The 27,086-nt window shown below is 50.8% G+C and overlaps 1 protein-coding gene across 1 annotated transcript in view; it reads right to left on the minus strand.

Annotated features, from left to right (window-relative positions):
* Positions 1-26,697, minus strand: part of KATNIP (katanin interacting protein) — a 171,414-nt gene extending 144,717 nt beyond the window's left edge. The window contains exons 1-5 of the mRNA XM_068968387.1: positions 26,611-26,697; positions 26,429-26,505; positions 17,174-17,343; positions 14,481-14,578; positions 1,993-2,124 (exon numbers count right to left, since the gene is read on the minus strand). Coding sequence (XP_068824488.1) covers positions 1,993-2,124; positions 14,481-14,578; positions 17,174-17,343; positions 26,429-26,505; positions 26,611-26,697 — 564 coding nt within the window. The remainder of the gene's footprint in view (positions 1-1,992; positions 2,125-14,480; positions 14,579-17,173; positions 17,344-26,428; positions 26,506-26,610) is intronic.
* Between the last annotated feature and the right edge of the window lie 389 nt (positions 26,698-27,086).

Raw genomic sequence — 27,086 nt, forward strand, 5'->3', positions numbered from 1 at the left:
GGGAACCTTTTGGTTGATTCAAAAGCAAGTGTGTGTGTGTGTGTGTGTGTTGTGTGTGTTGTGTGGGAGGTGGGTGTTGAAGGCAACAAAGTCCACAGTTTTGTCTGCTGTAAAAATCCCATTTCTATGGACTGTTTACAGAGACAAGGTCATTGGGTCCTTCCATAAAAAAGAACATTTTTTTTTATCCAGGAAGAACAAAAATTTGCAATTAACGTTCAGATTTTCTGCAGCCGGAATGTGAAACAAAGTGATCCCTTGCTCCTTAATTGTCCTTCCTTGACGAGCAAAGAAGGGAAGACCAACACGCAACGGTGATCAGAGGAATGTTTCCAGGGTGACATTCCTGTCTCCTTTGTGAGTCATTTTAATTCTAGAGAAGCAGGTTTCAGGTACAGAAGCGGCGGGCAGAAGGAAGAGTCTGTCCTGGGGAGGCTGTGGAATCTGCAGCTTGGGCCCACGGCCGAACAATCTCATTCTCAGCAAATGGGGCAGGACTGGCTCAGCAGCTTGACTTTGCCTCCTCTCTAAAATTCAGCTTGTACATAACCGTGGCGATAATCTACACACTCATCCTAATTGCAAAATCAATGCCCTTGAAATAAAACCCCATCCTCCATCCCCACCCCTACCCTGCTCACTGTGCACACTGTCTGGTTGGCTGCCCTGTTCCTCCGACCTCATCACCTCCTAACTCCCCTTTGCTCACATCATGCCTGCGTCGTGCGCCTTGAACAAGCCCAGCCTCAGGTCCCCTGTGCCTGCTGTTCCCTTGGCCTGGAATGCTTTTCCCCAGCTGCCTCTGTTTGATCCATCAAGTTTCAGCTGAAATGTCACACCTGAGAGAAGCGTCCTTTTCCTTTCTATCATCTAATGTTCCCTCTTGCCCACACTGTCCCACCTCCCCTTTCGGGTTCCCCTTCAACCCAGAACACATTATTTATTTCTTGACTTTCTTCTTTTTTAAAATTTTGTATTTCACTTTTAATTTTTACTTTGCATGTCTTGAAAGGTTTCTGAGTTTTTGATTTTATTCTTTATAGTCTGTCTCTCCCTCTGGAACATAAGTTGGTTAAGAATAGGAGCCATGTCAGTTTTGTTCTTTTCTGTGTCTCTGATGCCCAGGATTGAGCCTGATGCTCAAAAGTGGGTACGCAACAAATGCATGGTGAAAGGGAGACTGGGATTTACTGCCACAGTTCCAAGGATTTCAGAAATGGAATGACAGTTGGAGGAAGGGAAGGGAAGCACCTCGGGGGCCGACCTTGTCAGCTGCTGCATGGCCAGGGACTCCGAGCTACAGCTACACATGGGCCGCTGGGTGTGGTTCTGCTGGCCTGGGCGGTGGGGGTGGCAGAGGGTTGGATATTCAAAATATTTAACAGCAGGTGCATGCATACAGGGTTTCCCAGGTGGCTCTAGGAGTAAAGAAACTGCCTGCCAATGCAGGAGACGCAAGAGACATGGGTTTGATCCCTAGGTTGGGAAGATCCCCTGGAGAAGGGTATAGAAACTCACTCCAGTATTCATGCCTGGAGAATCCCATGGACAGAGGAGCCTGACGGGCTACAGTGCATAGGACTGCAAAGAATTGGACACGACTGAAGTGACTTAGCACGCACGTATACAGGTGCAGACAGGTTATCAGCTCGGCTTGCCTCCCCTCCCCTCCAGCTTTTAGGAACCAGGTAAATGCCACTCCCTCCAGGAAGCCTTCCCAGATCCTCTCCCTCCTGGTCCCCGTATGCCTGCCCCACCTCTCACCTCCCTCTTTCAGTAGACGGATTCTATGTCGGTGCCTCTTTTAGGCCAGACACCAGCCTTGCTGATCTCTGGATGTGGGTTCCCAACAGAGTGTCTAGCACGAGGTTTGTATGCTCATTAAAGTGTAGCAAGAGGGAAGGAAGGCAGGCTCTTGCGAAGGAAGGAAGGAAATAAGAACCGTTAGCACCCCTGAGAGCTGCTCTAGCCCCGAGCTGAAGCCGGTCCTACCTGTGGACGGTCCCCAGAAGCATCCTTCACCTTGACAGTCACATCCCCACTTGGCTCAGAGTCTTCAGCATAGTCCGGAGGAGGCTGGATGTGGAGCCGCGGGCCAGCTTCCGTTCTGATCTGCACAGATTTCTAGGCACAAAAGGCCAGGCCGTTTCGGATATGGTGAAACGAACTCCTTGAATCCTCTGAGGGGCGAGCGTGGTGGGGACTCGGTCACGGTCGGGGTCAGGGTGCACCTGACTGGGCGTCACCCTGGACAGGCCGGCTGGATGGGCTGAACCACTCCTAGTCAAGTCTTTACTGGTTCTTACGCCCAAAGTGTGTGCAATAGAATTTGACAGTAATTTTTTGCTTGGACATATCAGTAGAATTTTAGTAGGTGTTCAGCTTCACCAAATGGGCTTTGTGATCTAAATAAGTTTAGGGAAGCCTGGGTTTGGGATCAGGACTTCCCAGGGCCTTTAATAAGCCCCCTTGTACCCTCCTCCACACACACTGGGGACAATCCTAAAAATACTGGGTTGGCCAAAGAGTTTATTCGGGTCTTTCCATCACATCTTACAGAAAAACTCGAATGAACTGTTTGGCCAATCCAATAAAATACACATGAAACAGATCGCAAACTTTTGAGGCCGTGGAAGCTGTGTGGTGGGACCCCATCCTCCTAGCATCCCTTGAGTCATTCTTTGGGAAACCCACCCCTTGGCCCCGTGTCCCCTGAACGTCCATTTCCCCTCCCTTTCTTGCATTGCATTTCCAGGTGATCCCAGCACTCCCTGTGACTAGGGGTGGGGGAACAGGTGAGCGCGTTCTGGCCTGAGTGACGTGGGGGTGAGGAGGAATGTGTGTATCTTCGAGGTTGTGCCCACCCTTGCCCTGACCCCCTTTCCAGCCAGCTGGAGTGAGGAGGTGATGCCAAGCTGCTGAGCATGGTGGGGAGGGGACAGCCTGTGGAGGAGGCTCAAGCGACGAAAGAGGCCTGGCCTCCTCTGCCACCTCCCGGAGCAAGGTGACGGACCACCACTAACCTTTGCTGGAGACACCAACTTTCACGTTGTTGAAGCCAGAGTTACTTGGGTCCCCTTGCTTTCGCAACCAGACCTGTACCCCAGATGGTACACCTGGCATGTGAAGGTCTCTACGACCTGGCCCCACCCTCTTTCTCCTACGCTGATTCCCACACATACACTCACACACCTGACATCTGGGCCAAGCATAACTGTTGCCTGGCCCCTGAGTATCAGGAGCTTTGTCAGCCTAGCAATCATCCAGTGTGTAGCAGGGCTGCACTACTCACCCTACATGGCACCAAATAAGGGGGCCAGACCTCCCCCTCAAGGGTATATTTCATCCACCGTGAACCCAGGAGCAAGCTGCCCGGCTAGGCAAGGAAAGAAACTGTCACTGGATCAGCGCTCTGACTCCCAACGTTGGCTGTGCTGGAATTGGTGGACAAGGCTGGGGCCAGCGGAGGGCGAGGGGCGAGTCAGGTACCCAGGGAGCAATATCTAAGGGGATGCTTCCTACTGGTGAGGCTGGGCATGCGCACAAACCCGAGAGCCAGGGCCTCTTTAAATGTCACTCTGAGATTCTGATGGGCTTATGGGTTTCCCTGCTGGCTCAGTAGTAAAGAATCACCTGCCAATGCAGGAGGCACAGGTTCGATCCCTGGGTTGGGAAGATCCCCTGGAGAAGGGAATTGGCAACCCACTCCAGTATTCTTGCTTGGGAAATCCCATAGATAGAGGAGCCTGGTGGACTACAGTCCATGGGGCCGCAAGAGAGTCAGACATGACTGAGCAACTGAGCAACTGAACCACCAAGCCCCCACCTGAGAATCAGGAGAGGCCCACCAAGCCCCATGCACTGGATCTACTTCCCAGCCGAGGGACAGTCAACAGTGATTCAGAGCTTGCATTTCCCGATGCCCTAGCTTTGGAAACCTCCACTCCCCCAGATAAGATGCAGCTTCCCTGCAAGCATAGTGAATCGTGTCATTATCTTGATAATGAAGATCCTGAGCCTTGTTGCCCTGCAGGACTCGCGGTGGTCAGGACGGAAGTCCTTTCTGAGCCGCATCTACACTGCCCATGCCCCCCACTCCACCACCATCACAGTGGACACCAAGTCACTTAATGAAGAGCGGGTGCTCTCCAACAGCTTCAGGGGCCTGTGTTCCTTTAGTCCTCACAGCTACTCCAGGGGGAAACCGAGGCACAAGGCTGTAAGCCATGTGGTCAGTGTCCCATAGCTAGGAGGCCCCAGAGCCTATATCTGAATCCCAGGAGCGTGGCTCCAGGGGCCTTACTGGAAACCAGAGATGGGCCAGTTTCCTGTAAAGAGTAAATATTTAAAGGCTTTGCCAGCCCTGTGGTCTCTGCTACAGTATTCCACTGTTTCATTGTAGCTCAAAGCAGCCTTGCCTAAATAAATACGTGCATGCATGCTAAGTTGCTTCAGTCGTGTCTGTCTCTTTGCAACTCCATGGATTGCAGCCTGCCAGGCTTCCGTGTCCATGGATTCTCCAGGTACTAAAGTGGGTTGTTGTGCCCTCCTCCAGGGGATCTTTCGGATCGAGGGATTGAACCCGAGTCTCTTATGTCTCCTGCATTGGCAGGTGAGTTCTTTACCACTAGCACCACAAGATAAATAATAACACATAATAATGGGCATGACTGGGTCCCCCAAAAACTTGATTTACAGAAACAGGCTGTGGTTGAATTTGGCCCCAAGGCTGTAGTTTGCTGCCTGACCCCAGTTCTGAACCTCCACGCTGTATTGCCCCCAACAGGCATGTGAAGAAGAAATGTGTCCAGGCTGGGTTAGAGTAGCCTTTGGGGAGATCAGAGAGGGATTCGAGACTTTCCTGAGACTATTTAACACTAAAGACACAAGAGCTGGGCCGTAGATCATTCCAGGAAAAGGCCTTGGAGAGAGAGTGTAAGAGGCACAAAAGGCAGGTATGGAGCTCCCCAACAGAGAACAGGCAGGAGGCAGAAATGCAGAAGGAAGGGGCCCTGGGACACGTTTTCTTTCACAGGCCATCCTGCCATGTGGTGGCGCTCCCCAGACTCCAAGTGCGCCTGGCTGTTTACAGAATGGCAACTTCCACCCATCTTCTGTTTGACCATCAACCTTGTTGCCCTGGGCTCTGGCTCCCCGTGGGGTATCACTGCCTCCCAGGCTTTATCAATGTACTTTCAGAGCATTTGCTGGCACCAGCAGTGGGGTCTGTGGAGGATGAGTGTCACAGAATCCATAGAACTGGGGCTTCCAGGCCAGGAGGCGCCTGGGGACTTCCCTGCCCCAGGTCAGGGTGAAGCTGTGAAGGCTTTGAAGTTCATGGCTGGGATGGGTTTTCCACCATGTGCCCCTCCCTCTTTCCCAGGAATCATTCAATAATGTTCAAATGCTGGGAAGAAACAGTATGAGAGAGGAGGAAGGAGGGAGGACCACTGGGCACGGGGACCCCGCTTGGGGTGCAGCCTGGCCCCTCCGTGCGTTTCTATTACTTTATCTGGAAAGGGAGGCCTGGGACAAGAGCCTTGCTACTCCACGTGCGATCCAGGGCCCAGTAGCATTGGCTTCTCCGGGGAATTGGTGAGAAATACAAAGTTTCAAGCCCCATCTCAGATGCAGGAATCAGAATCTGGATTTTAACAAGACCCCAGGTGGTTTAAACACACATGCAGTGGAAGAAGTGTAAGATCAGAAAGTCTCTGAGGCTTGGCAGTGGGCACTGTTGCTTCTGCCTGTCCAGTATGCAGTCCTCTGTATTCTGGTAAAAGTATCCTGGTTTTCTTTTGGGAAATCCTCCCCCTCCCCACCCCTAAGCCAAGCATTCATGTGGAACTGCATCCAGGGGTGGAGGGAGCGCATGACCCTGGCCTGGCCAGTCTGAGCATTAGATCCTGCTGGCCCTTCCTGTCTGAGTGATAGGTTTAGGGGACCGAAGAGATGCAACAGCAGGTGACAGCATGTGAGTTGTGGGCTGCTTGCTGGTGGCCATTGTGGTTCTGCCAGGACAACATGGAAAAAATGCAGAGCTGGGTGATGGTGAACGAGCCCTGTTACAGTGTCTGAGCACCTGGATGCAGCCATGTCTGAAGTGGGAACTTCCCACAGGCAAGTGAGAGAGCTGGGCTCAGTGCAGCTCTACTGGCTTGATCTTAATTGTAAACATAAGAAAGCACTCCAGGTCACGGAGAAGAGTCCATGTGTGTGTCTCTCTGTCCCATGGTTTTCCCCTTCCCTCCAAGGAGCTTAGCACAACGACTTGCCTCACCGAGGTAGGACAGGTTTGCAGTAGGGCATTAAGGAACTTAATCAGCAAGTCCTTACCAAGTGCTAACTGCATAACAAGGCTCTGGAAACATGAGGATGGGAAAAAAAAAATGTAAACCAATGCCTTGGCCTCAAGGAACCCACTCAGCACATATAACGGAAAAATGTGTTTATGAAGCAACATGTGACAAAATTAATGTGGTCCAGAAAGAGCTTCTAAATGCTGAGTGGGTGCTGGAGAGAGAAATAAATAGTCCTTCCATCTGGCCGGCTCTCCCGCCCCAGCCCCAGGAGGTGCCTCTGCCACCACGGAGAGGAGGTGGTGAGCAGCCCCACCCACACAAGGACGCCCACCTGCTGCCACCGAGGAGCCAGCCCCTGGGTGCACCAGCCCGCTCCCTGCCTCCCACCTTCACGTCCTTGCAAAGATGATGCCCGAGGTTCTGGCTGGCTCCCCGCTTTACCCAGAGTGGGTGTTTCTGAGCAGCTGCTCTCTCCTGCCTACTTGCAAGCGCCCAGATCTGGTAGTCCCTTGCACTATCAACCATATACTGGAACAGGGTTCAGAAGCCCTAAACATCCTGAAGTGAAAGTGTTAGTCACTGAGTCGGGTCTGACTCTTTGCAACCCCACGGACTGTAGCCCGCCAGGTTCCTCTGTCCATGAACTTCTCCAGGCAAAAATACTGAAGTGGGGAACCGTTCCCTTCTCCAAGAGATCTGCCTGACCCAGGGATCGAAACCAGTTCTCCTGCACTGCAGGTGGATTCTTTACTGTCTGAGCCACCAGGGAAGCCCCTAAACATGCCTAAACACCCACAAACCAGTTTGCCAGCCCAAGGCCAGCTTGTTTTATACTCAGCCACACTCAGCCCAGTGTCATGCCCAGAGTTTTTGTGTATCACCACCCTTCTTAATACAGTATTCTAAGGGGCGTGCATTTACACTTATCATCACTTAGAAAAAAAAAAAAGAGCAAAGCTGAGAGGTGACCTGGATGGTTGCACAGGTTGTGCATTATATAAATGGCTCCCTCTAGGGGCAGGAGAGCTCCGAAGATACTGACAGAGACAGCTTTGGGTTGGGGTGGGGAATAAATTGATCTTATTTGATTTGGTTTTCCTGGATCTGTCTGATCTCTTACAACTAACAGTGCTTGCGCTCTGACAGTCTGTGTCGAGCAAGGTCACTGTAAAGCTGATGCTTTATGGGTTGTTTCATTTATCGTTCTCATTGCAGGGGTTTTCAAAACTCAGGGGGAAAAGAAAAAACAAAACAAAGGGAAGGGTCCCCCATGCTTCACATTTTCACTTGTGAGTTTTCCTAGAGGTGCTTAAGCTGCCTGACCCCCAACAGGAAACCGGATATGGCAGCAGAGTGAGAACAAAACCCGTGCTTTAATAATTGCAATGAACTTGCTTTTCAGGCCTTTAAGGAAAGCCCACCTCACAGTAAATTGCTGGAAGGCCAATCCCTTCACTACCAATTTAATGCTAAGAGTCGATGACGTTCATCAAATCTGACAGCATTTTGGTAAACGACGGCTCTGTTGATTAGGCCGCTGTCCACCCAAGTATTACAAGGCTGAGGAAGCCATAAATCTTAATCCTCTGATAGCAGCAGAAAGATCTAAGGCTGAAAAGTGGTGGGGGAAGAAAGGACAGCACCAACTAGAGCCATTTATCACCACCAGCCCGATCCATTGTGCGGGCGGCCGCTCGAAGCCCAGCCCAGCATAGCCATCTGGGTCCCTGGTCCCTCCAGCACTGGAGAGTCAGGAATGCCTTTACAGGTGGAGCGGTCAGCTTCTTGGCCAGCGTATGGATGACTCTCTCACCTTCTGGCCTAGGGATCCTGGAGTCTGTGCACCTGCAGCCCCTTTCATCAGGGCAGCTCCACCCAAAAGTGCTTCCTAGTTGCTGGGCAAGACCCTAAGGAGGGAACTCTTTTCTACCGGAAGCAGCGTTGGGCTTGGTCAGTGGAAAGATTACAAGTGCCTCAACAGAGTTTCAGGGGCTGTTCAGAGAAACCAGGGCTTCCCAGGTGGCTCAGTGGTAAAGAATCCACCTGCAAAGCAGGAAACATGGGTCTGATTCCTGGATTGGGAAGAGTCCCCCAGAGGAGGAAATGGCAACCCACTCCAGTATTCTTGCCTGGGAAATCCCATAGACAGAGGAGCCTGGCAGGCTACTGTCCATGGGGTCACAAAGAGTCGGACACGACTGAAGCGACCTAGCATGCACGCACGCAGAGAAACTGGCAAGGTGACAAGTCGGAGGGTGCAGGGGATGTGACGGGGAAGAAGTGGTGTTGGCTGGGAGGCAGCCTGTGCCTGTGGGGTCCACTGCGCACTGTGACCACTGTGTCCCCTGCTGACCCAGCCTGGGCCAGTGTGACTAAAGCGAGGGACTGTGTGGCCCCACCTGTCCATCCTGCTGGGCACAGTGTACAAGAGAAACCTTGGGACTGGGACAAGGCTGTGGTTCTGCTCCTGACAGGGTAGCCACCAGGGGCCACTGGAAAGTGTGTAGCCCTGATCACCACTCGGCCAGACCTCTGGATGATGGTACCCATCCAAAAGGGTGAAAAGAGAGAGACTGCCTTCCTCTGTATCCTCCACACCCCAAAATCTGTTCCCATGTACTTTCCACCGTGGAGAAACTTTCTACTTAACTCCACTTCTTGGGGCCAAAGGAAGCCAATCCATTCCCTCCCCCTCCTGACAACAGTAAAGCAGTTGGCAAATTGGGTCTGTTTACTGTCCTGCCTACAGCCTCCTCGACAAGAAGGTGGGGACCAAGTCCCTGTGTGGGGGACATCTCTAGGGCAGGTAGGCTTTGAATCATCTGACCCGGCTCCCACCTTCAGTCGCAGCCGACTGAGGCCTGAGTGGGTGTCTCATCAGGCTGAAGCAGGCCAGCGCGTGGCCCGAGGAACAAAAATGAAATTAGAGGGCTTCCCTGGTGGCTCAGGGGTAAAGAATTTGCCTGGCAATGCAGGAAACATGGGATCGATCGTTGGTCCCAGGTGATCTCACATGCTGCGGAGCAACTCAGCTCCTGCACCATGGCTATTGAGTCTGTGCTCTAGGACCTGGGGGGCTGCAACTACTGAAGCCCGTGGGCCCTAGAGCCCAGGCTCCACAACAAGAGGTGCCACTACGATGAGAAGCTGCGCATCACAACTAGAGAGTGGCCCGCCCACTCCCCCCACCGCCACTGTGACTAGAGATAAAGCCTACACAGCAACAAAACAACACAGGCAAAAATAAAAATAAATACATAAATAAAATTATTTTTAAAATAACAATTAAAAAAAAGAATGGAAAGATTCAGATGGTCTCTCTCTTGGAAAATTTCAACAAATGAATATGGAGGGAAGGAAAAACTGTGACCCAGAGAAGGCTGCAGTGAGAAGACGAAGCTACGGGGAGGGAACAGCTGTGAGAGTGGGTGCTGGAGAAGGCTGGGGGAGAGAACAGGCCCGTTAGGCTTATGGGGAGCCCTGCTTCAAATCCCCTTCCCCACCCCCAAGCCTGGTCTTTTCGGGCAACCTCCAGGGATGCTTCCCCAACAGGAGCCCAACACATAATTCTCCTGCTGAAAACCCTCCAGGAGAGTCCTCGCATTTAAAATGAAAGCCACATTCCTTCCTGGGGTCTTCTAGGTCCTCTGACCTATGAGAGTAACTGACCCCGACACTCACTTACTCCACCACCGTGAGCACCAGGAGAGTGGGCCTGGCCTGCCTCACTCATGCTCTGACTCCAGAACCCAGAAGTATCCAGTAAATGGTCCCCAGATGAATGAAGGACTGAATGAGAGTGAGAACATACTGGAGGGAAAAGCCACCCTCGGCATGTCCCCCTTGGCTGATGACGGCAGTCAGTGCTGTTCACTGCCAGCTTCCTCTGTGCTGGGCACCACTGGGCGAGCTCAGTCATTCAACCCTCATTAACTACCTGGTGGGGAGAGTGCCATTACCAACCCTGCTTATAGAGGAGAAGACAGGTACAGAGAGGTTAAGCCACTTCTCTGGGACCGTTCAGCTAGTAGGTGGTGCTGAGGCTTGGAACCCAGGCTGCCAATCCCTGAGTCTGTGCTCTTAACCCTTTGGACTTGCCTGTCACCTGCCGCCGGGTGTTCTTACCTGAAGAAGTGGAATGCTGATGGCTGCCTTATGGGCAGGCAACCCAGCCTGGGGGCTAGATCTTTCCATTTTCCCGGGGAATTAGGAATCAAGCTTTTTAAAAAAATACATAAAATTTTTTGAATTAAAGTGTTAGCAAGTGACTAAGTCTCTCATAAATTGTGTGAGTCCCAAAACCATTATTTGGGGGGCAAGTTGAGCCCACAGGCTTCAAGTGGTTAATTTTCAGAGTCTACCAGAGTGGCCTTCCAGACACTGGAGAACAGCTGTGGCATCTTCCTCCCAGGATGACCTGTGCGCATGTCTTCACAGTTGGATCTTCCAGGGAAGGCGCTGAGCCTGATTTGGGCATTTGGGGCACACTTGCAGACTGCCTGGCCCATGGTAATACATGTTCATTAACTTAATGGATGACTTCCTTCATGACTGGCTCCCAGTCCAATTGCCACTTCTGAAGACTCCTGTATTTGTCTCCATCTCTGAGGGGTGGTCCCCAAAGGACTGTGTATGGGTGGAGCAGAGTTGATGGGACGGTGCCCTCCAGCACCCATTTCACCCTCTTCTGAGGGTGCCTTTTGGTTCACTAGAGGCCCGAAAGCCAGACACTGCGTTTCCCAGCCTCCCTCTTAGCCAGGGTCTGGATGTGACACGGGTGTGGCTGATCCGATGGCCTCGTAGAAGGCAGGCACAGCAAAAGTGAAGTGGAGATGAAGGGAACACAAGCCAGCTGCTTCTGTGCCAAGCATGTGGTAGAGGCCAGGAGTGTTTTCATTCACGTCCCACCCTGGCTGGGTGAGCTGTGGGCGAGGTCTTTCTTCCACATGCCTCACTCGCAGACACAGGGTCGCTCGGAGGCCAACGGCTGTGGCACTGGCTTCCTGATGCCTTGATCACAGTTCAGGTAGCACATTCTTTTACTTACTTAGTTACTTATTTTTGGCTGTGCTGGGTCCTTGTTGCTGTGCACGGGCTTTCTCTCGTTGTGGCGAGCGGAGGCTACTCGCTTAGATGCGGTGTGTGGGGGCTTCTCATGGCGGTGGCTCCTCTTGTTTCAGAGCAGGGGCTCCAGGGCACGTGGGCTTCAGTAGTTGTGGTCCCCTGGCTGTTAGAGCACAGGCTCAGTGTTGTGGCACCTGGGCATAGTTGCTCTGCAGCATGTGAGATCTTCCGGGACCAGGAATAGAACCTGTGTCCCACGCACTAGCGGGCTGATCCTTGTCCACTGTACCGCTAGGGAGGTCCCAGGTGACACATTCTTGAGGCTGATCCCCCATCTTCCCTCCTGAGTCCTAGGTAACACCTTTCCTGGCCGGCCCATTCAAGGATACTGGGTATACTGCTCCTGGAGGCCCAGCTCAAGCTCATCCTCTTACCAGCCCAAGGATTTTGTAAGCACTCCCCCCATTCCCAGCCTTCCATTCATTTATGATTCAAATAGCCTGGGGGTCTCCACTGATAGACACTGACTGACCCCTGACGGACTGGGTACAGAAGGACAATTACAGCCTTCGTGGCATCAGGAAGCCAGGGAATTAGCCATGATTAGGCCCTGTGAAGTGTGGGACCACAGGGAGAGACCAGGGAGGGATGCTAATTAATCTTGGGCCAAGTCTTTAAATTGCACAGACTCCGGGGCCAGCCATTAAGTCACCGTCTAAGACGCAAATAACGGCTCCTGATAATAGAAGGCACTCAAGACAGCTTGGAGAACTGTCTGAAGTGAGAAGTGGAGAAAGGCCTCATTAATGGGAAATTAATATTCATTGCTGGGGACAAAAGGAAGCCTCCGGGCTGTGTGACCCGAGGGCCTTGCTCATCAGCAGCGAGATGAGGCTTGGGAGTTAGGCTGGCAGGAACACCCCTGCCCATTTCACCTAGATGTACAAAAGTGCCTGCAGAGAAGTAGAATCACTGGGTTTGGAGTCACAGGCCGAGGGTCCAAACCTCAGCCACTGTCCTCCACCAGTATCTGTGGGAGCAGGTCACCTTATTACCTCTCTGGGCCTCGATTTCTTTAGTGGCACAATGAGGATACTCACGTTCCTCTGGAGTTAGCAAAGATGGGCCAATAAAAAGTATTTGCTGTTCATGTTCACTTGTTGTTCATGTGTGCATGCTCAGTCGCGTCTGATGCTTCGTGACCCCAAGGACGGCAGCCTGCCAGGCTCCTCTGTCCATGGGATTTCCCAGGCGAGAAGACTGGAGAGGTTGCCATTTCCTTCTCCAGGGGATCTTCCCAACCCAGGGATCTAACTCGTGCCTCCTGCTCTACAGGCAGATTCTTCACTGCTGAAACATCAGGGAAGCCCTAGTATTTACCATAGATCCGAACACATGCTATATGTGGAGCCCTGAGTTACAGTTCATGGGGTCGCAAAGAGTCGGACACGACTGACCAATTAAGCACAGCAGGGCGCATACCAAGGTCACAGGTGAGAAGCAGGACAGCACTGAAACATGTATATTACCATAGGTAAAATAGGTGACCAGTGCAAGTATGATGCATGAAGCAGGACACTCAAAGCTGGTGCTCTGGAACAACCCAGAGGGAATCGGGGGGAGGGAGGTGGGAGGGGGGTTCAGGATGGGGGGACACATATGCACCCATGGCTGATTCATGTCGATGGACGGCAAAAACCACCACGATATTGTAATTAGTCTCCAATTAAAATAAATTAATTAATTTCTTTTTAAATCTCTGGAACTGACCAAGCCCCATAGCAATCAACTGTTGCCATGAGCCTCCAGATCTAAACCAGCCAGTTCCCTGACCCCATATTAGGTAAAATACCCATCCTATTACCCACCCTATAGCATGCTAACCAGTCGCCTAAGGCCACCACTCCAGTAGGAACTTTCTCTGCCTTGAGCCTATAAAAATTGCCTACTAGCCTGTGAAAGGGTTTGGCTCCGCCTTGAGCCAGCTTGCTGTTCTAACAGCATCTCCCTCTCCAATAAACTTTATTTTCCTCTCATTCTGCCTCATGTCTGGAAATTATTTTCCAACTCGCATACGAACCATGACAGTATATATACATATATGTGTGTGTATACATATATATGTATGTATATACTGTGTGTGTGTGTATGTGTGTATATATATATATAATATGTATGTTGCTTAAGCCTCATCTCAGATCACATGAGCCAGAATCTCTGAGGGTGGGGCCTGAGCATCCCAGGTGACTCGAATGCACAGTGGGGGTCCCCCTGGTCCCAGATAAGGCCACAAGGGAAGGTGTAAGGACTACAGGAGCAAGAACGAGCAAGCCGAGCTTGGAGCAACAGATTTGGACTTGAATCTTAATTCCACCCTTTCTCAGTGATTGACCTTGGAAAGCTCACTTAACACTTCTGAGCTTTTGTGCCCTCAGCGTCCTTAAGTAGGAAGGACATAGGACTTCCCTGGTGGTCCAGTGGTTAAAACTCTGTGCTTCCAATTCAAGGGGCACGGGGGTGTTTGCAGAACTAAAGATTCCGCGTGCCACATGGCATGGCCAAAAAACAGGAGGAAGGACTTTGGAATATATTCTGCAGGTCTGCTGTGAGGGCAAAGGAGAGGAGTCACATGGCAGCTTAGCCCACGCCTGATACCGGCAGGTGCTCAAAAAAGCAAGCCGCCTAACCAGCAGCATCAGTAGCAACCTGATGTGGCATCTCAGGTCTGTGGGTTGGGGGTGTTGTCTTACACACCCACTGTATCCCCAGCACCTGAGACCGTGCCTGGCATATCACAGGTGCTTAATAAAATCATCTGTGAGAATGCATCATTACAACGGGACTGTGAGTCTGACCTGTGATGCTGTGAGTCTGACCTGGGGTGGCTGCATCCAGAAGGGAGGATCATGTCACAGAGAGGGCTGGCGGGTCCCCAGGGCTCCTCCGCTCTCTAGAGGACAATGCCACAAGGCACCATGGCAGCGCCCAGCTAGACCCTCCTCCTGCCCCTGGGGATTCTGAACACTCTACATTTCTGCTGTCACAAGAAGCCTGCTCCTTATTCTAAAGTGTAAGCTGGGGCCACCGTCCTGACTCTGCCCAGGGTTTCCAGACCTGATGCCATCCTCGGCGCTGGACTTTGCTGGGAGCTGTCCGTGCACTGCGTCTCAAAGCTTCTTCAGCTTCTCTAAACGGCGTTCTTCGTCCACAATCTGTACAGAGATGAAGGGAAGAGAACTGGTGAGCCCCCAAAGATGAGCCCACACTGATGGTGGTTTTGTAACTTACAGCTACAATGTCCATCGGGGTGCCCAGGGTCGTATCTGTGAAGCTCTTCACTTTTATAGCACTCTTTGTAGCCACAAAGCATCAGAAAACGAGCTAAATGGGGACTTCCCTGGTGGTTTAGCAGTTAAGAGTCCATGCTTCCAATGCAGAGGGCATGGGTTTGATCCCTGATTGGGGAACTAAGATCCCACATGCTGAGCAGTGGGGCCGAAAAAAAAAAAAAGAGAGAGAGAGAGAGAAAGAAAACAAGCTAAATGCCCAACAACAAGGGATGGTGAGTTAGTTACAGCCCCTCATGCTATGGAACAGTAGGTATAATAGTGGGCAGCTGAACTGGGCAGTCTACGTACAAAAGGAGCATCTCTAAGATACAGAAGCAGGTCAGGACAGCACGTACAACAGGCCAGCCAAAGGAGGGGCGAGGGGAGAGAACTGTTGAATGACTGAACATACTACTGGGGACCCAAATTCAGAAACTCCCATTATATGCCCTTCCCTGAGCCCTAGAAAGGCCTGCTTCTCCCAACCAGCAGATCAGTGTAAGTTTCCCCTATGAAAGCTAGGAGAGTCCATCCCATTTCCCTCTTTGCCCTGGGGGCTAGGAAACTCATGCTAAACTCCAAGTTGAAATGCAGTGGCTCTCCTTGGGGAAGGTTTGAAGACATCACTTTCTCCTTTTATCCCCTTGTTGTATTCATTTTTATTGCCTGTTAATGGCTTGGGATCTTACATACCTATGAGCCAATGAGTTGGAACACAAATCAAGAATAGTGTGCTACAGGGAACTCTGCTCAATGTTATGTGGCAGCCTGGATGGGAGGGGAGTTTGGGGGAGAATGGATACATGGATATGTATGGCTGAGTTCCTTATGGTGAATCAGCTATGCTCCAATATAAAATAAAAAGTTTTTTAAAAGATTATTGTGTGCTGGACACTTTAGAATTCTTATCATTCAGTCCTTCTGGGAAATCTGCAAGGTAGGCATAATCACTCCCATTTTACCGAGGATCAGAAAGGACCCAATTGTCAGAGGTCTCAAAGCTAGAAAGGGGCAGAATAGGGTTTGAATCCAACCCAAGAGTCAGACATGACTGAGCAACTTCACTTTCACTTTTCACTTTCATACATTGGAGAAGGACATGGCAACCCACTCCAGTGTTCTTGCCTGGAGAATCCCAAGGACAGAGGAGCCTGGTAGGAGGCCGTCTATGGGGTTGCACAGAGTTGGACATGACTGAAGTGACTTAGCAGCAGCAGCAGCAGCAGCCTTGCTCCAAATCCTCTTCTGGTAAGTCAGTAGCACACTGGCCTCTCAGACAAAATGACAAGTCTTGAAAGGCACTCTGGCACTCATTCGTCCCATGTTAAAGATGAGCAAATGGCTTCCCCAAAGCAACACAGCCAAACTGTGTCTGACTCCTGTGTGTGTGTGTGTGCATACGCTTAGTCACTCAGTCATATCCGACTCTTTGAGACGCCATGGACTGTAGCCCATTAGGTTCCTCTGTCCATGGGATTTCGCCATTTCCTACTCCAGGGGCTCTTCCCTACCCAGGGGTTGAACCTGTGTCTCTTGCATCAGCAGGCACTTCACCACCTGGGAAGCCCCAGTCTGACTCCTACGTGCTGCCATTTCATTCATTCCTGCTAAGGAGCTTCAGTTGTGTCTGACTCTCTATGACCTCTTTATGGACTGTGGCCCGCCAGGCTTCTCTGTCCATGGGATTCACCAAAACATTTTGGGGGCCTATATGGGGCCAACCACTGGATCGGCAGTCTTCAATTCCACTTCCAGATTTTATTTCATGTGTCCTTTTATTATAGGATACATGAAATCTGATTAAAGTCTGTAGAGTATGGATTTGGAATCAATTATCACAGGGGTTAGGTACTGAAGTTAAGACACAGTGAGTGAAAATCAGGTCTCACTAAAATTATCCTGCTGCTGCTAAGTTGCTTCAGTCGTGTCCGACTCTGTGCGACCCCATAGACGGCAGCCCACCAGGCTCCCCGGTCCCTGGGATTCTCCAGGCAAGAACACTGGAGTGGGTTGCCATGTCCTTCTCCAAAGCATGAAAGTGAAAAGTGAAAGTGAAGTTGCTCAGTCGTGTCCGACTCTTAGCGACCCCATGGACTGCAGCCCACCAGGCTCCTCCATCCATGGGATTTTCCAGGCAAGAGTACTGGAGTGGGGTGCCATTGCCTTCTCCAAAAATTATCCTAGACCTTTCATTAAACGACTGGTACGTGAGATCCAGGAAATGTAAAAGCCAGGAATTGACTACTCTGGTCTCCTTTGCCCTGCAGGAATGGATGCCAAGACTAATTTAAAAATAATCAAAACAAAAAAAAAGGAATCTCTCTCTCTCTGTGTGTCTCTCATTTTCATGCTATCTCTTTGTGGCCAAGTGGATAGAGTTAACTTGCACGGGCTCACTAGTTTCTGTGCGTGGGATGTGGCTCCATCGTCCCTCATTTGTCAGCAGAGCTGGTGCTGACCTGGCAGTCCTGTGCTCACCATGAGTCCCCTCAGTGTGGGAGGCGCTTCTGGAAAAGTCGGAGTGGATGGCTTTCCGAGGGGACGTCTTCAGTTCGGAGTTGGCCCCGTTGACATAGACCGAGAACCCCTGTTCCAGGTGCTCCAGCCTTAACTGCACGGGGTCCTTGGTTTTCAGATGCTTTAATATCCTGGAAGAGAAACGATCACCAGCGTCTCATCCGAGGAGCCTGAGCCACTGCCCACCCCCATGTGGGGAGGGACCTGCCGCTCTGACAGGCAAGCGTTTCTAATCAGAGGCTGGGTTGCGGGTGCCCAGCTGTTCATCTATAAACAGCCCTAAGAGGCCCATTTCACACATGGAGGAGCAGGGAGCGGGAGGCTCCGCGGGCCCTGCTTTCATCCTGAGGCTCAAAGGTACATCAGCCAAAACCCGGGTTCCATCCTTGCCCCATGGTGGCACAGGGACAAAAGCAGGTGTGTGCACGCTGCTACACACGGCCTGGATTTCCTGGGGTGATCCCAATTTCGTGCACCTCCCCTTGGTGTGGACAGCAGCACTTTGTTCCACGTGGAACAAAATGTGGTCTAAGCCTCTGTGAGACAGATTTCACGAAACACATCCTCACGTTAGAAAACAGCTGCCATCACGCCAGGCAGACTGATTTTTGGCTTCAGGAAATAAATGTGTTCTCCAACACCCCTGATATCCCAAATGTCATCATTTTACATTCAGATGCAGTTTAAAAATATACCAGTGCAGACTTTGTTCAAGATTAATGATGTGATGATCAAACCCTTTGCCTGCAAGGGGCTTGGCGTGCGCGTGGCCAGGTTCCTTGTTCAGCTTTCTCCAGAGTCCAACCTCGCACTTTGGCTTTATCCTTTCCCCACTCCTGATGGTCCCTGCCATAGACAGTGCCCGATGTCCATTTCAGAATTGCTCCCATCTGACGTCAAACCCTTCAGAGCCTTTACAAATGCCTGCACACACTCCTACACCAACTAGATTTCTTTTCGCAGAAGGAGAAATGCAAACAACCATGGTGGCAAAAAATAAAAATTAAAAAGTGGATCCTCTTCAGTGATTAAATAAGCTCCTACCAAAGTAGCAAAATGTAAAATTTTAAAACCAGTAGTGGGATTTCCCTGCTAGCCCACTGGATAAGAATCCGACTTCCAGTGCAGGGAACACAGGTTTGATCCCTGGTCTAAGATCTCACGTGCCACGGGACGACCAAGCCCACTGGCCACAACGGCTGAGGCTGTGCTCTGGAGTCTGCACACTACAGCCAGGCAAGCCTGTCTGTTGCAACTGTGCCCCGACACAACCCAATAAAGAGGATTTTTAAATATAATAGTAATGGTAAACCATAAAAGGTAGAAGCCACGCTCTGTTCTAAATGGTTTCTGTGTGGTAGGTGCGTAGTCACTTCAGTTGTGTCTGACTCTTTGTGACCCCGTGGACTGCTGTCTGCCAGGTGCCTCTGTCCATGGGATTCTCCGGGCATAAATACTGGAGGGGGTTGCCGTGCCCTTCTCCAAGGGATCTTCCTGACCCAGGGATGGAACGAACCAGAATCTCTTACATCGCCTGCATTGGCAGGTGGGTTCTTTACCCCTAGTGCCACCTGGGAAGCCCCTCTAAATTAGAGCCATCTCCCATTGTTTGAGATAAGTCCCATAAAGTTGAGGCAAACACTGAATTCGTGAATACTGAACCACTGTTTCTAGGGCAAAATACAGGATTTGGTTCCTGTGAGCCTCTGGTCACAACGTGTTCATCAGCCGATCAAAATAAAACCTTGCTTTAAGTGTGTTTCCGTTTAAAGGTACCTTTTAAAATATATTGGGCTTCTCTTGTGGCTCAGCTGGTAAAGAAACTGCCTGCAATGCAGGAGACCTGGGTTCGATCCCTGGGTGGGAAAGATCCCCTGGAGGAGGGAAAGGTTACCCACTCCAGTATTTAATATATATTGATACTTAATACAGTAACACTCATGCCGGCAGCACTCCAACTCATGACTGAATGAGGCTTAACTAACACGTGTATTTTCTCCACAAGGGACATCATAGCCTCCTGGGCTTAGGAATGTGGGACAGCACTTCCACCTTACGCCGGGGACCAGTTTAAACAGGGAATTCACCAGTGAAAAACACAGAAATGTAAAAAACAGGACACTAAGTAAAACACAAAAAGGACACTTTACTGTATATGGTAAGGGCTTCCCAGGTGGCACAGTGATAATTCACCCCCATGGGGTGATTAATTTTCTTAACCTCATTTAATAGATAAGGAAACTGGAGCACAGAGAGGTTAAGTAACTTGCCCGAGGTCACACAGCTAGTATGGCAGTGAGGCTAGGATGCAAATTGAAGCAGTGTGGCTCCAGAATCTTCGCCACGACAAAGACAACTTCAAGAGCTAGCAAGCTGAAACTGACAAGCTTAGACATGGCTGGAAACAGAACATGTTACGCGCTTGGTTTTCGCTCAGTCAGCAAATAGTTTCTGATCAGGAACAATGGTCGGCACCCAGTCCTAACAAAACCACGAGAGCGACCGGAATGTCCCACACCAGGGTAGTGGAAACGGAGATCTCTTGTAGCTGTTATAATTATGAAGATTCTGTCGAAACATGGCGGATGTTTGTGATCTGTTCAGAGAGGGGTGGAGGAGGCAGGATAAAAACAGTACCTAGGCGATAAGCGCAAAGTTGGAAAAAAGTGTGTTTGTGGGACCCAGAGTGGAAGGTGATAGATGTGGAAATTAAATCAGCTGTTGAGGGAGGGTGGCGGCATTGTGGGTGATTTCTTTGTTTGCTTTTTTAAATGTTTCTTTGGCGGTTGATACATCCATCTTTTCGCCAATCGTGGCAGGAACATTCATTACACACTGCTTATCTCTTGCCAGCCTCTGAAGCCTGGGAGATGCCTGATTGTTGGGCAACAGCATAAAACAGAAGGAAAACATAAGTAACTAAGAGACAGTTTCCAAACACGGCAGGAGCTGCGCTCTCTGGTGCAAACAATCAAAGGACGCAGTGGATACCAGTGGTCCCCGGGGAGGGAGAGCAGGGAACCCAGGCCCTACGAGACCCTGAGATGGTCAGCAGGTGGAAAAATCTGACCACCTGGCCAGGCAGCGCCTGCCTCAACTTCCTTCCAGAGACCACCTTTTCTCCTGACGCTTCCTGAGTGGTCGCCGTGGCATCCCGCTACCCAAGCTCTGTGGCGGGTGCTCCACGTGGGTCTCTCTTTAAGCAGACTGATTTATGAAAATGTGGATTTATGAAACTGATAAACGAGGAGATAATTAGTCAGACTGTGAAAGGACTCACTAGAGGAACTCCTCTACTGCAGCTGAGCGCATCAGGAATACCCACGTGGCATCAAAGAAAAGTGGGTGTTTTGTTTTTTTTTTAATGGATAGCCTACTTTGCATAAAAAACTGCCCTTGGTGTACAGGATTCAGGAAAATCAGATTCAGTCCCCTGCCCTGGTGGAGATGGAGCTCTCAAGCACCTGCTGCCCTATCACACTCTGTCCCCTTCCAGCAGGGGTCCCCAGCCTCTGGGACCTAACGCCTGATGATCTGAGGACAGAGCTGATGGAATGATAATAGAAATAAAGAGCACAATATGTGTAATGTGTTTGCACCACCCTGAGACCATCCCCCTCACCCGGCCCACGGAAAAATCATCTTCCACGGAACCAGTCCCAGGTGCCAAAATGGATTGGGGACCACTGCCTTAGAGATTCTGTAGGTTTCCTATCACGAGTCTCCCTGCCTCACACTGCGGTTTAGTATCTGTGTGCCTGTTTATTCTCCCCTCATGCCCCCCACCCCAGGTGTGGGGTCTGCACTGAGGGCAAGCAAAGGTGAGGAATACCCTGAGAACCTGTTTCTGGAACTCAAGGTCTAGCAGGAGAGAGAAGGCATGGACGTGCATTCTAATACAGACCCCGGGCATCTAACCATGTCACGGGCATCGTTTCTGCTCATCTCGTGATGACCTTCGGGGGCACTTGTACAGAGAGCTCTTTTGTACAGAAGACGAAGTGGAAACACTGAGTTAGTGCACAGGGAGGCACAAGGGACTGTGACCGGGGACGCGAGATGCTTGACATGGGTGGTCAGGGCACAAGCAGGGGTTCAGGTGAGGAGAGGACTTAGCTGAGCTCCAAGGGCAGGGGGCGCGTTGCTCACAGGTCTGCTCGTGACCAGGCTTATAACAACTGTCGTGGTCTATAGCCTTGGCTGCTGTGTGACTGTGGGCTGGCCACATGCCTCCTTTGGACCTCAGGAAACCCCAGGGTCAACCGAGGGGCTCTCCAAGTGTCAGGCATTCAAGGATTATCTGGATTTTTTTTTTTTAATTTGGCTGTGCCAGGTCTTAGTTGTGGCATGTGGAATCTAGTTCCCGAACCAGGGATCGAACCCAGGCCCCCTGCATTGGGAGTGCGGAGTCCCAGCCACTGGGACACCCAGAGAAGTCCCTCAGCTCACTGTCAAGAAGACATATTTATCACCAAAAAGATGACGATGGTGACGGAGAACGCATACTTGGATGGGTGGGCTTACTGCAGACCCTCAAACGCTTTGTCCTGCTCAATCCTTCACTGGCCCAGGAATTAAGATCCTGGCATTGGCCTGTTTTATAGATGTACTTGTCCAAGGTCAGACAATTGAGGAAGCGGCTGGGATTTAAATTCTGGTCCATGAGGCTCCAGAGCTCATCTCCCTGCCACGTCATCCTGCCGCTTCTTGTCTCCTCACCAGGCATCACGCCACAGAGCTCCGCACAAGCAGAGTTCCGAGGAGACGCAGTGGCTCCCAGGCAGGGCTTTTTGGAGACAGTGGCATTTGAATGAAGCCTTGAAGGATGGAGAGGCAGAGGACAGTGGTGCAAGGAGCTTGCCATTCCTCCTGGGACCTAGTGGCTCACCAGCTCCAGCGTTTGCCCTCTAGGAGGTCACCAGCCCCCATCCCTGTGGGCGGAGGTGGCATGGTGCAGAGGACTGAGCTCTGTGCTGGAGGCTCTGCCGTTTCCCAGCTTTCATGGGCAGGTCCCTACACCTCTGGGGCCTGTCTCCTCTTCTGTGAAATGAGACCCAGGATGCCTAAGCTCATGAGGATGGAAGGGGATGCCAGATGAAGCTCCAGCTCAGAGACTGGTCTGTGCAAGACCCCCTCGGAGCTGGTTCTCCCCTTTCTTCCTCTGCCTAAATCTCATGAGGCAGTGGGTTCATCTCTCAATTGGGTACATTTTCCTGTAAGTTTCCCTCAAGCAACCTTTTTTTCAAAAAAAAAAAAAAAAAAACAATACCATTGCTGGATTCTTAGATCTTAGACCTGCCGCCCTCTTGAGTGTATATTCCAGCCCCGCTTGGCTGTTAGCTCTTAACTGTTCCTCCTGTCTCAGCCCTTTGATGATTCGGGCTGCTTTTTCGTGGGTCCTGTTAGGCATGATTACATCTTTCATGAGGCCGCCGAGTGAGCAGAATCACTAAGCATCCTCTGGGCGAGGGTTGTGCGCGGGTCAACAAGAGCTGCCGCATCTCCCCCACCCTCCCTGGTCCTCTCCTGGAGCTCATGATCACTCTCTGCCCCTTCTGGCCCAGTCCCGGGTAGCCTTGTGCTCACCTGCCCCTGCTGGGGGGAGTTCCTTGAAGGCCAGGGCTGTGTGGCAGACACCTGTCCTTTTCATTTGTCCAGTCACTCGCCCCTGTCTTCCAAACACAGCTCAGATTCCCCTCGAGAACCGCCCCCTTCCTCCTCTTACTCCACATGGTTTGAGTGAGACTCACACCCTTGCCCAGCTTCATGGGGTGGCCCAGGAGGGGCCAGGCAGACTCTGCCACCCCACCAGGCACAGGGCGGCGGTTGGCTCATGGATGGAAACTCAGGACTTTTGAGTGAGGATGGGCCTCAGCACTTCTGCTGAAACAATTAAGAAAGATGTGTTTTCTTCCTCTAGAGGTAGAATGTCAGTGGGTTTCCAGGGACTGCCTTGGCCTCTGTGAGGGAGGTACCTTTGTGAGATGGTTCCAAGGTGAGAAAACAGAACTGAGAGATGGAGAGTGACTGATTTCAGTGACCCACTTTGAGTACCTGGATCCAACTATGCTTGAAGCCCGCCTATCATCCTGGATCTGTTTATTTCACAGGGCAATCAGTTTCACTGTTTAAAGTCATTTACTCTGGGCTCCTGTCCCTTCGAGCAGAAGAGCACTGACTAAGACTGCCTGTGTCCCCCTCATTGCAATGTTCTCCTTCGTACTAGTGGCAGGTACTGAGAAGGTACTCAGTGGAATCCTGCCGAAAGAACAAAAGAAAGACCCGATCAGCATTTTGTGGGTAGCTGTGTTCCGGACAGGTCTCTAAGAACTCAGCCCAGTGACTATACACCCGCTTCTTGGGTCCCAGGCAACCCAGTACACAGACTGGGTTTTCACCTCCCTCTGTGCTCAATATGAAGTTCAGAGGCTGGGATTTCCCTGGTGGTCCAGTGGTCACGACTTCACCTTCCAGTGTAGGGGCTGAGGGTTTGATCGCTGGTCGAGGAGTTAATATCCCACATGCCTTGTGGCCACAAAACCAAAACAAAAAACAGAAGCAGCGTTGTAACAAATTCAGTAAAGACTTTAAAAACAGTCCACGTAGAAAAAAAGAGTTTTAAAAAGGCTCAGAGGCTGGTTTTCAATCCAGTCGTTTTTCTAATTGGTGTATAATTGCTTAACAATGTTGTATGAGTTTCTCCTGTAGAGCAAAGTGAATCGGCTCTACGTGTATATATCTGTGTGGATAGATCTATATACACGTGTATATGTACCCTCCATCTTGAACCTCCTTCCCACTCTACCCAGTCATAAGTAGATTTCCAACTCAATTTCAGTTTATACCTATAAAAACCCTCCATAGTGAACTTAGAGCCACTGGCGACCCTGGCAGATTTCTCTCCTCTGGATTACTCATGATAGCGTCAAACAAAACATAAATAAGAAAGTACGGAGAATTTGTTGATGATCCGGTGGTTAGGACTCTGTATTTCCACCACAGGAGGCGCAGATTCAATCCCACCTGCTGCGTGGCATGGCTGAAAAAAAAAAAATGTAGGGCCCAGCTCCACCATTTCCTGGCTGCATGACACTGGGCAAATGCTTGCTGTCCTGGTCTCCACTTCCTCATCTGTAAAATGGGTGAAATAACTGCCTTATCGGGCAGTGTGTGGATAAAACGAGAGGATGGGGGAGAGCTGCCTGCCACACAGCTGGCACTTCAGCAAAGGTGCCTTTTCAGGCTCGATCTGATGCCAGCTCCGGAGCACTCCCACTCTGCATATGTCTCCATTTGGAGGCGTTTCTAGCTTTACCTTCTAATTCCCTGTCATCAGGCCAGCTCCCTCTCAGTGACAAACACATCTCCCAAATTTTATGGCAGCTCCATTTGGACATTTTTTTAATTGCCTTTGTGCTGCGACCTCCTCTCTGGCTCTTCCCAGCTATGCTATTGGCCGGTGCCTCTTTGATCACACACGTATTGATCCCTCAATTAATGAGAAGCAATTTGCTCACGAGGAACTATGATACTCTCCTCCCAGAAAAGTCACGTGTATACGATTCAATGATCGCCCAGGTGTTTGGTGGCACCATCCAGCCTGCCAGAAACTGAATAAAAACATTCTGTTCCCTAGCATTAATGATGATAAAAACGCACATTGGTATAATCAGCGCAAGCCTGGGTTTGAGGTTGCCCCTGGGACGGAGGGAGACGAGCACAGAGCAGCTGGGCACATGGGATGTATTTCTGGCTGGTCTTGGAGAGTTTATCTATTCAAAGGTGCTCTATTGGGGGCAGGACTGCCTTGCATGCAGGCATCTGGAATGAGGGCAGGTCTCGTTGTCATAGACACTGGAGGTCTTAGTGAAATTTAGTAAGAGGACAGGTAGGCAGGGATGCTAAACTCCTACAACACCTGGGGCAATCCTGTACATTAAAAGCTTTCCCGGTGCAACACGCCTCCAGGGCCCCAGCTGACAAGCACCTGGAATCCAGCCCATCAGAGAAGGGCTGAATTCATATTCAGAATAAGAACCCCCAGACTCTCTTGCCTACAAGACCCCAAGCACAGCCCCAAAGCACAAAGTCCCAAATAAGTTCCCTGTCCTTCCCACTCCTGCAGATCTGGGGGGTGTGGAGCTGTAGTATCTTTCTGTCTGTTTGGGGCTTTGATTTGAATTCATTACCAACATCTTGGGGGTGCTTTCCAGGTGGTGATAGGGGTAAAGAACCTGCCTGCCAATGCAAGAGGCCCAAGAGATGCACGTTCGAACCCTGGGTCAGGAAGATCCCCTGGAGAGGGCCATGGCAACCCACTCCATTTTTCTTGCCTGGAGAATCCTATGGACAGAGGAGGCTGGCAGTCTACAGTCCACAGGGTCGCAAAGAGCTGGACACAACTGAAGGTTCTTAGCATGTACACACGAACATTTTAAAACTCAGGATATTTCACCACACAAGTCCAGATTTTCAGTGTCTCCTTGGAGGATATGAACCCCTGGGCCCGTGAGAGTTCCAGGCGCCCACTATCCCCACCGAGCTAGCTTCACTCACTGCCTGACCCCTCCTAGCATCTAAGTTTGCAAACCCAGCTTTCCCCAAGGTTCCAGGGCCTGAAGACAAACCATAATGAACTGCAAGTGAACTTGCGCAGCCTTGCAAAGGCCCGGAGAACATTATAATACTCTCCAACCAGACCACAAGCTTTGACCTCAGTACACATGGCATCGGGCTGCAGGTTTTTTATGAGAACCGGCACTGCAGAGTCAAATCAGGACTGACAGCTTTAAACGACATTGACCAACTTCAAACACAAGTGTAAAAGGACTCCCCCTTTACATAACAAGGCATGATTACAGGCTCAGATTTCCGGGGACCTTCAAAGCCTGTGAGATCACAGGCTAGGTTATTCACACACGGGCCCTGCCAAATTCTAGCTTTTCTTAACAAACCCAGCTCCTCCCAGAAAGGAGGCACGGAGACGAGAAGCGGCCCCACACGTCTGACGGTTTGCTACAGTTCAATCGAAAGATGCGATTAAATCAGTGAATGGAGAAATAGGAACTGGGATGGCAGATATTATTCCAAGCCTCCGCGTGGAGGGCGACTGCAGCCTGTTCCGATGTGAAACCGAGCCTGCACGCTGTTAATAACTCTAAATAGGCTTTTGATTTGGTTAATATCAAGGGCTGCTGTCGGGCGGCTGCATCTTACCGGTTCCTCTGCTGGAGCAATATTAAATACTCATCGTGCTTCTCATCAAAGTCTGTCACCATGTCCTTAGCGTAACCCTGAAATGAAGAAACAGAGCGGTGTGATGTCGGAATGCAGGGGAGCGTTTGCTGAGGCCCAGGTACAGCACACGCCCCACGGGAGGCCGGGAGGCAGAGGCTGACCTTGACAAAGGCCCGGCTCCCTGGGCGCATCACCGGGGCGACCCAGAGCCCCAGAGACTGTCTGATGGCCCAGTGGGTCTCGAACATACGCAACCAACAGTCTACGAAAAGGAGAAGGGTGATTTGATTCCCCAGCCTCACTGTTCATTCCTCCCATTCCCTAATAAAATCAAGGACTCTGAGAAGATTTGGGCTTTACTGTTTTCTCCATGCTCGTGATTTGGTGATCTCTATTGCCCTAACCAGATGGAACCCAGATCAGTTGTTTGAGAGAGAAATCTCATCTTTGTTTTCTTGCCACTGTGAGAGAAATGCATGCTTATTATAAACAACTCGGTCATTACAAAAATATAGGATGCAGAGAGTGAAGGTCCCTTTGAAGCAGACGTTTGTGGTTTTCTGCTTCCCCTTCTGGTCACGGAACTCTGGATTTCTTTGGGGGAACCATTCAGTCCCTTTTCCCAGTTCGCTGGCTT

This window comes from Capricornis sumatraensis, chromosome 3, assembly GCF_032405125.1.
Source record: "Capricornis sumatraensis isolate serow.1 chromosome 3, serow.2, whole genome shotgun sequence".
Lineage (NCBI taxonomy): Eukaryota > Metazoa > Chordata > Mammalia > Artiodactyla > Bovidae > Capricornis > Capricornis sumatraensis.